This window comes from Melanotaenia boesemani, chromosome 5 (assembly GCF_017639745.1).
Source record: "Melanotaenia boesemani isolate fMelBoe1 chromosome 5, fMelBoe1.pri, whole genome shotgun sequence".
NCBI classification, from domain to species: Eukaryota; Metazoa; Chordata; class Actinopteri; order Atheriniformes; family Melanotaeniidae; genus Melanotaenia; species Melanotaenia boesemani.
Genome location: NC_055686.1, coordinates 920,290 through 930,074, shown reverse-complemented (window position 1 = coordinate 930,074; position 9,785 = coordinate 920,290). Strand labels below are relative to the sequence as shown.

The window sequence follows — 9,785 nt, the reverse complement described above, 5'->3', positions numbered from 1 at the left end:
AAACAATCATTTCCTCTATTACTTTATGACCCTCGTCCACCCTCTGTCCCCATAAAGTCCAGCTGGACCCCATCCTGACTCGACCAGAAAATAAAAACAATGACTTTTGGTCTAAACGTAGCGCTTTTCTGGTCTAAAATGACGATGGTGACGATGGTTTGGTCCTGATCTGAACTATGGGCCACATCGTAAAACTGTAGTAGACCCGGTTGGGTCCAAATGTGTCCGGACTTGGGACAAGTGGACTCAGACTCAACAACTACAAGTCTGACCTGCTCTCAGCTTCACAAATATAGAACAAGAACAAACACACACACACACACACCAGCTGTAAATCAAGCTGTTGTTGTTGTTTGTGTTGGAGGGCGGGCCGGTTGTGGGAGGGGGGCGGAGACAGAGGACAGCATGATGGACGCTCACTTCCTGTCAGACACAATAAGAACCAGAGAGACACACTCAGGACCAGCAGCACGTCCTCCAGAACCAGGACCCACCAGGACCCATCAGGACTCATCAAAAACCTTTAGGACTGACCACGTCCTCCAGTTTTACCAGGATGTGGATATTTCTGATGATCGTCAGCCTGCTGGACCCAAACCAGGCTGTTCCTGTAAGAAGGAAACCATTTATTACATGATCAGTTGATCTGACATGAGGGATGAACGTGTGTGTGTGTGTGTGTGTGTGTGTGTGTGTGTGTGTGTGTGTGTGTGTGTGTGTGTGTGTGTGTGTGTGTGTGTGTGCAGCTCCCAGAAAAACATGTCGAACTCCAGCTTCTACTGCAGAACCAACTGGCCCAAACAGCGGTAAGTCCATACTTCAGGCTGAAGCTTTAATCCCAGTGTAAACCAGTCTGTAGCTGCTTTTAATCCCAGTATAAACCAGTCTGTAGCAGCTTTTAATCCCAGTATAAACCAGTCTGTAGCATCTTTTAATCCCAGTATAAACCAGTCTGTAGCAGCTTTTAATCCCAGTATAAACCAGTCTGTAGCAGCTTTTAATCCCAGTATAAACCAGTCTGTAGCAGCTTTTAATCCCAGTATAAACCAGTCTGTAGCAGCTTTTAATCCCAGTATAAACCAGTCTGTTGCTGCTTTTAATCCCAATATAAACTAGTCTGTAGCAGCTTTTAATCCCATTATAAACCAGTCTGTAGCTGCTTTTAATCCCAGTATAAACCAGTCTGTAGCAGCTTTTAATCCCAGTATAAACCAGTCTGTAGCAGCTTTTAATCCCAGTATAAACCAGTCTGTAGCAGCTTTTAATCCCAGTATAAACCAGTCTGTAGCATCTTTTAATCCCAGTATAAACCAGTCTGTAGCAGCTTTTAATCCCAGTATAAACCAGTCTGTAGCAGCTTTTAATCCCAGTATAAACCAGTCTGTAGCATCTTTTAATCCCAGTATAAACCAGTCTGTAGCAGCTTTTAATCCCAGTATAAACCAGTCTGTAGCAGCTTTTAATCCCAGTATAAACCAGTCTGTAGCATCTTTTAATCCCAGTATAAACCAGTCTGTAGCAGCTTTTAATCCCAGTATAAACCAGTCTGTAGCTGCTTTTAATCCCAGTATAAACCAGTCTGTAGCAGCTTTTAATCCCAGTATAAACCAGTCTGTAGCAGTTTTTAATCCCAGTATAAACCAGTCTGTAGCAGCTTTTAATCCCAGTATAAACCAGTCTGTAGCAGCTTTTAATCCCAGTATAAACCAGTCTGTAGCTGCTTTTAATCCCAGTATAAACCAGTCTGTAGCAGCTTTTAATCCCAGTATAAACCAGTCTGTAACAGCTTTTAATCCCAGTATAAACCAGTCTGTAACAGCTTTTAATCCCAGTATAAACCAGTCTGTAGCAGCTTTTAATCCCAGTATAAACCAGTCTGTAACAGCTTTTAATCCCAGTATAAACCAGTCTGTAACAGCTTTTAATCCCAGTATAAACCAGTCTGTAACAGCTTTTAATCCCAGTATAAACCAGTCTGTAGCAGCTTTTAATCCCAGTATAAACCAGTCTGTAACAGCTTTTAATCCCAGTATAAACCAGTCTGTAACAGCTTTTAATCCCAGTATAAACCAGTCTGTAGCAGCTTTTAATCCCAGTATAAACCAGTCTGTAACAGCTTTTAATCCCAGTATAAACCAGTCTGTAGCAGCTTTTAATCCCAGTATAAACCAGTCTGTAGCAGCTTTTAATCCCAGTATAAACCAGTCTGTAACAGCTTTTAATCCCAGTATAAACCAGTCTGTAACAGCTTTTAATCCCAGTATAAACCAGTCTGTAACAGCTTTTAATCCCAGTGTAAACCAGTCTGTAGCAGCTTTTAATCCTAGTATAAACCAGTCTGTAGCAGCTTTTAATCCCAGTATAAACCAGTCTGTAGCAGCTTTTAATCCCAGTATAAACCAGTCTGTAATAGCTTTTAATCCCAGTATAAACCAGTCTGTAACAGCTTTTAATCCCAGTGTAAACCAGTCTGTAGCAGCTTTTAATCCCAGTATAAACCAGTCTGTAGCAGTTTTTAATCCCAGTATAAACCAGTCTGTAGCAGCTTTTAATCCCAGTATAAACCAGTCTGTAGCAGCTTTTAATCCCAGTATAAACCAGTCTGTAGCAGCTTTTAATCCCAGTATAAACCAGTCTGTAGCAGCTTTTAATCCCAGTGTAAACCAGTCTGTAGCAGCCTTTAATCCCAGTGTAAACCAGTCTGTAACAGCTTTTAATCCCAGTATAAACCAGTCTGTAACAGCTTTTAATCCCAGTATAAACCAGTCTGTAACAGCTTTTAATCCCAGTATAAACCAGTCTGTAGCAGCTTTTAATCCCATTATAAACCAGTCTGTAGCAGCTTTTAATCCCAGTATAAACCAGTCTGTAACAGCTTTTAATCCCAGTATAAACCAGTCTGTAACAGCTTTTAATCCCATTATAAACCAGTCTGTAGCAGCTTTTAATCCCAGTATAAACCAGTCTGTAACAGCTTTTAATCCCAGTATAAACCAGTCTGTAACAGCTTTTAATCCCATTATAAACCAGTCTGTAACAGCTTTTAATCCCAGTATAAACCAGTCTGTAGCAGCTTTTAATCCCAGTATAAACCAGTCTGTAGCAGCTTTTAATCCCAGTATAAACCAGTCTGTAGCAGCTTTTAATCCCAGTATAAACCAGTCTGTAACAACTTTTAATCCCAGTATAAACCAGTCTGTAGCAGCTTTTAATCCCAGTATAAACCAGTCTGTAACAGCTTTTAATCCCAGTATAAACCAGTCTGTAACAGCTTTTAATCCCAGTATAAACCAGTCTGTAAAAGCTTTTAATCCCAGTATAAACCAGTCTGTAACAGCTTTTAATCCCATTATAAACCAGTCTGTAGCAGCTTTTAATCCCAGTATAAACCAGTCTGTAACAGCTTTAATCCCAGTATAAACCAGTGTGTAACAGCTTTAATCCCAGTATAAACCAGTCTGTAAAAGCTTTTAATCCCAGTATAAACCAGTCTGTAACAGCTTTTAATCCCAGTATAAACCAGTCTGTAGCAGCTTTTAATCCCAGTATAAACCAGTCTGTAACAGCTTTTAATCCCAGTATAAACCAGTCTGTAACAGCTTTTAATCCCAGTATAAACCAGTCTGTAGCAGCTTTTAATCCCAGTATAAACCAGTCTGTAACAGCTTTAATCCCAGTATAAACCAGTCTGTAACAGCTTTTAATCCCAGTATAAACCAGTCTGTAGCAGCTTTTAATCCCAGTATAAACCAGTCTGTAACAGCTTTAATCCCAGTATAAACCAGTCTGTAGAAGCTTTTAATCCTAGAACTTTCTGCTCACTGGTTGATCTTTGGCTGCTTCTGATTGGACGTTACCGTCAGGTGGTCTCACGTGTCTGGATCAGGACTTTCCCACAGGTCTGTATGTTTCCATGCAGCCGTTAGGACCTGGACCTGGACCTGGACCTGGTTTATGTCTCCTCGGACCAGCTAATGATGATGTTTGTTGTTTTTGCAGCTGACTCCCACTCCTGGCGTCATTCAGCAGATAGCATCTTCCTCCTCATCTTCCTCCTCCTCCTCTTCATCATCGGTGTCCTCAGAGTCCAGCCAAAGTTTAGAGGTCAGAGCTGAACTTTGTTCCTGTGGTCCTCCTCCCTCGCCTGACCCATGAGCATGTCCCCTACTAGAATAAAAACAGAGATCAGGTCTTTTACAGGAAAAATAAAAACATCCACATTCGTTGTTCAGTTTTTCCATCAGTCCTCACACAGCACCCTCTAGTGGACGCTACAGGAACTCATTCTTCTGATCACAACCCAAATCTGATTTATTGATCTTTCCAGGCTCTTCAGATGCTGCAAGACCAGAACCTGGAAAACCTGGAGAACCTGGAAAACCTGGAGAACGCGGTAACACAAACACCCTCGTTTTTAATGCGGAAGCTCCTCCCTGCTGCTGATAAATTATTACAGCAGTGATCTGCCATGTCTCAGCTTCCTGCAGGGACCCAGAGTCCACGTACCGGCCTGGAGTACATAGCCTTATGTATGTAGGGGGGGTGGCAGGGGTTTGGGGGGTTTGGGGGGTTGGGGGGCATGTCAGCAGGAGGCAGAAAACAGACCATGAAGAGTTTTTTCTTCATCCTCCTGCTCTTCTGTCCTCCTGTCTGAAATAAAGAGCCAGCTTGGACAGTCTCTTCTCCACTGTGGGACGACTGTATGTTTGTCCATGTGTGATGTCACACTGTGTTCATCATGTCATAATGATGTCACTTCCTGCAGGCTGTTGAGGAGGAGGATGTGTCGCCGGAGGTGAGATGCCAGTTTAAATAAAGTTGAAAGGAATGACGCTGCAGCACTGAAGCGGTGTGTATGTGTGTGTGTTTCAGAGCTTGGAGCTCCGCGTGTCTCCCAGTAACACCAGCAGCAGCCTGAGGTTCAGGGAACTGGTTTCACTGGGACAGAGAACGGTCCACCAGGAAGGACGAGACGAGGATGCGGTGAGTCGAGACACGGTGACATCACTGTGACATCACCACATGTAAATTCAAACACGTAATCTGACCCCTCCCCCAGGCTACGCTGCAGGCTGAAATGGCAGAAGGGGGCGTGGCTGCAGCTAAGGTGGGAGGGGCCACAGGAGAGGACAAAGACGACAAAAACGAGCTGCATCAAATGTCGGATGACAGCATGGAGGGACCCAAGGAGTTGATGCTTCAGCTACCTGGTTACCATGGCAACGACGTGGAGTTAGAGCTGGGGTTATAACGGAGGCCACGCCCCTTTCCTGATCATGTTCATTACTGAATTCTTTTAAAGAAACTGGTGAACTTTTTGTATTTTACACGTTAATAAATTCCTCGTTCAAATATTTGGTCAGATGCTTAATCTCTGTCAGAACTTTCTAAAGTTTCTAGAAAGTTCCTCTGTTCATCTCCAGCATGTAACACTGGAATAAAGTAAATGGGAAGTGAAGCTGCAAGCAGACCTGGCGCTGCTCTATGCCATGACCTCAGCAACCATGCTAAGTTCAGGCCCTTAGCAACAGCATCCCTTAGCAACCACCGCCCCTAGCAACCATGGCACCTAGCGACCAGCTTGAGTGGGTGAAGTCAGGCATTGTATGAAATGATCCACCCTGTCAGGACCAAAGACAAAATTCATGTGTTTGATTAGCTTGTAAGGCTATTTCTGTGAGGAAAACCTGGAACTTCCTGTTGCCAGTGGGCGGGGCTATGGCCATAAACCACACAGATGTAGACGTTTCCAGGACGACATGTTGAGTTTAACAGACACTGGTTGGTGTTTGGGACAGATAGAAAGACTCCATGTTAGATAGTGAAACATCAACAGTGAGCGCCATGGCCACGCCCACTGACCAATCGTAAAGCTTTCATTCATTTTCTGCACCACTTAGTCCAATTAGGACCTGCAGGGAAGCTGGAGCGGCAGGTCCACCTGGACAGGGAGATTTTAGTGACCAGTTACTCACACACAGGTCTTTGGACTATCAAAAGCCAGAGTATCCTGAGAACCGACATGGGGAGAACTCCACACAGAAAGGCCACACCCCCATCTGAGGCCCAGAGTGACCTTCTTGCTTTGAGACCGCGGTGCTAACCACCACACCGCCGTGCAACTCCGTAAAGTTTCAATAACTTTTTATCACAGCGGTCGTTTGCTTATCCAGAGCAAGTTTCAGCCTGATAACGTAGTTCAAGCCACAAGGTTAGTTATGTAAGGACAGGAAACAGCCGGTATTACAGCACCAGCTACACTTCCCTTCAAAATGGCCGACTTCCTGTTTGATTTTTCTGAACACGTTACAGGCGCGTACCACAGTCCATCAGTGTCAGTAAACGCAGTAGGCGGGGCTTAATGATTGATATACTTCAGGGGTGCTGCGGAGTTATTTAAGAATCTATAGAGCAGCCTCAGCTTCCGTCACTGATCATGTGACTTGCACGTTGGCGGCGTTCGTGGTGGCGAAAAGATAAAGTCCACATCCCAGGATGTATTTTCCAGACTGCTGCTGACCCTGAACGACGCCAACCGTGTCGCTGCCGTCAGACCAGATAACTGGAAACTGTCAGAGACTCTCAGCTGTTAGCAGCACTTTGTCGGAGGGAAGTTAATAGAGAATTTAGTTTCATTTGGTTTCCAGGTCTATTTATGGCGGGCTTCTCTGATTCTGAATACATTTATCTTTGGAAAATGAAGGCAACACATTACTAAATGCTGCAAACTGCAGGGGTTTAATGTTGCTGTGCCCCGAACCAGACACTTTGCATTAGCCTGTTGCTAACGGACATGTAGCTGAGGCTAACTGTGTCTTCCCCTGGGTAAAAGACACAGTTAGCCCGTTGCCAACGGACACGTAGCTGAGGCTAACTGTGTCGTCCCCTGGGTAAAAGACACAGTTAGCCCGTTGCCAACGGACACGTAGCTGAGGCTAACTGTGTCGTCCCCTGGGTAAAAGACACAGTTAGCCCGTTGCCAACGGACACGTAGCTGAGGCTAACTGTGTCGTCCCCTGGGTAAAAGACACAGTTAGCCCGTTGCCAACGGACACGTAGCTGAGGCTAACTGTGTCGTCCCCTGGGTAAAAGACACAGTTAGCCCGTTGCCAACGGACACGTAGCTGCGGCTAACTGTGTCGTCCCCTGGGTAAAAGACACAGTTAGCCCGTTGCCAACGGACACGTAGCTGAGGCTAACTGTGTCTTCCCCTGGGTAAAAGACACAGTTAGCCCATTGCCAACGGACACGTAGCTGAGGCTAACTGTGTCGTCCCCTGGGTAAAAGACACAGTTAGCCCGTTGCCAACGGACACGTAGCTGAGGCTAACTGTGTCGTCCCCTGGGTAAAAGACACAGTTAGCCCTTTGCCAACGGACACGTAGCTGAGGCTAACTGTGTCGTCCCCTGGGTAAAAGACAGTTAGCCCGTTGCCAACGGACACGTAGCTGAGGCTAACTGTGTCGTCCCCTGGGTAAAAGACACAGTTAGCCCGTTGCCAACGGACACGTAGCTGAGGCTAACTGTGTCGCCCCTGGGTAAAAGACACAGTTAGCCCGTTGCCAACGGACACGTAGCTGAGGCTAACTGTGTCTTCCCCTGGGTAAAAGACACAGTTAGCCCGTTGCCAACGGACACGTAGCTGAGGATAACTGTGTCGTCCCCTGGGTAAAAGACACAGTTAGCCCGTTGCTAACGGACACGTAGCTGAGGATAACTGTGTCGTCCCCTGGGTAAAAGACACAGTTAGCCCGTTGCTAACGGACACGTAGCTGAGGCTAACTGTGTCTTCCCCTGGGTAAAAGACACAGTTAGCCCGTTGCTAACGGACACGTAGCTGAGGATAACTGTGTCGTCCCCTGGGTAAAAGACACAGTTAGCCCGTTGCTAACGGACACGTAGCTGAGGCTAACTGTGTCGTCCCCTGGGTAAAAGACACAGTTAGCCCGTTGCTAACGGACACGTAGCTGAGGATAACTGTGTCGTCCCCTGGGTAAAAGACACAGTTAGCCCGTTGCTAACGGACACGTAGCTGAGGCTAACTGTGTCGTCCCCTGGGTAAAAGACAAGCCGTTGTCCCCAGCCTACGTCCAGTCCATCTTCCCGTTTGTCTGCACTGAGAGAAGAAGCTAAAGGAGGATCTGGAAAAGTTAGAAAGACGACAGCAAACAGAAAAGAGAACAGATGACATTAAAGTTTATAAAAATGTTCTTGTTCCTTCGTTAAACTCTTGAACAGATTCTGGTTCATCCAACCAGAAACACAGAAACGTTCACGTGTCACCAGGAGGACGGTCCGATAAGAAGTTTATACGTACGTCATGTTTGATGTGAAGCAGTTTCTCCCAGTGGAAACGTGACCGTGGTGAAACATGTTAGTGGTCATTAAAGTGGGTGATGACAGAGTTCTTACTGTGGGGGGACTCGGCTCCTCCAGTTTAACAATGGAGGAAAATCGACTGGAGGTTGTGTCATATCAGAAGTTGTTGGCCAGGCTGAATGATGATGTGGAGGATTCTGACACACTGTGGGGGTGGGACTGAATTTGTGTAAAAATATGGAGTTTTAATGCCTTGTCGTCATCTGGGTGTGTATTTGGAGTTTTGACTTGCCTGTTTAATCTTGACTTTAGATGGTTATATAACGGGCCTGAAATGTGAGGACGGTGGGATGTAAGGCTCTGCTCTTCTCCAGAGATGTGAAAATAAATACAAATTTCAATTACAAATAATTAAAAAACTAAAATCTCTGTAGTATGTAGGATTTTTATGGTGGACTGAAGCTGCTATAAATAAAAAATAACTACAGCGCCCTCTGGTTCAGGGAAGGTTCTCAGAAGTTTAGCTGTGATCTTCAGCCGATGTTGACGGAACATTTAGAAAAGTTTCACTTCAACGTTGTCTGAACATCACAGCCAGCTTCACCAGGACCTCCAGCCTGGTATCTGGGCAGGTCTGCAGCTGGACCAGCCTCTCCGGTACTGGTCCACACCAACAGGAAACAGTCATCAGCGGTGGAAGATGCTGTACCGTTCCTACCGGAGTTCTGCCGGCTGAAAGCCCTCATTTCCCCCCAGCGCTCCCTGTACTGACAGCCTGCTCAGAGCTGACCGACCAAAAGCCAAGCACCTGCCCGAGACACGCCCCCTCATTTACATAATGAGACAGAAACTTGATAACGAGATAAACACGCTTCGAGAAACAGACAGAAAATACAAGTAGAAATAATAAGAATGTAAATAACAAAAAAAAAATCAAATAAAATGTTAGATGAAAATAATAAATTTTGGGGCATAAAACAGACCAAACAAATTAACTGAAAATGACATGAAGGCAATGAGCAGGATTATTAACACAAAGTTAAATTTAAACTGGAAAATAGAAACTCACCATGTTCTATAGGTTTGGTAATGAATTTACTTCTTTTTTTTGTAAAATTTATTGGCACATCAATTTGTTTAGAGCCAATATTTTATCTCAACATTTATTTGTACTTGAGGCAGTTTGGGTCCTCCGTAGCTTTCAGGTCCGTCCTGACGGAGACCGGATGTCATAAAGGTGGAGCAGGTGTCGGGCTGCACATGGACCACCATGCTCAGGTCCGACTCATCGAGCTGCAGGTCGCAGCACATCTACAACCAGTCCTCCATCTGGAGCCAGATGACCTGAAGACCATCAGCTGATTCTGACTGAACCAGCTTCCTGAGGCAGGAAAGTTCAAACCTTTCTTACACCTGCTGTCCTGATGCTGGCAGCATGGATTAAGGAAGGGATATCAACCAGGAATC

At 45.2% G+C, this 9,785-nt stretch overlaps 1 protein-coding gene across 2 annotated transcripts; it reads left to right on the top strand.

Moving 5' to 3' along the window:
* Window positions 1-427: 427 nt before the first annotated feature.
* On the top strand, window positions 428-5,339 carry LOC121639398. 2 transcript variants are annotated; one of them, XM_041984597.1, is made up of 7 exons: window positions 428-610; window positions 747-806; window positions 4,000-4,104; window positions 4,328-4,393; window positions 4,766-4,795; window positions 4,873-4,983; window positions 5,060-5,339. In XM_041984597.1, the coding sequence occupies exons 1-7, from the start codon at window positions 557-559 to the stop codon at window positions 5,249-5,251; spliced, it is 618 nt and encodes a 205-aa protein (XP_041840531.1). In that variant the 5' UTR covers window positions 428-556; the 3' UTR covers window positions 5,252-5,339. The 2 variants fall into 2 exon arrangements, with proteins under 2 accessions (XP_041840531.1, XP_041840532.1); XM_041984598.1 differs by lacking the exon at window positions 4,766-4,795.
* The last annotated feature ends 4,446 nt before the right edge of the window (window positions 5,340-9,785 follow it).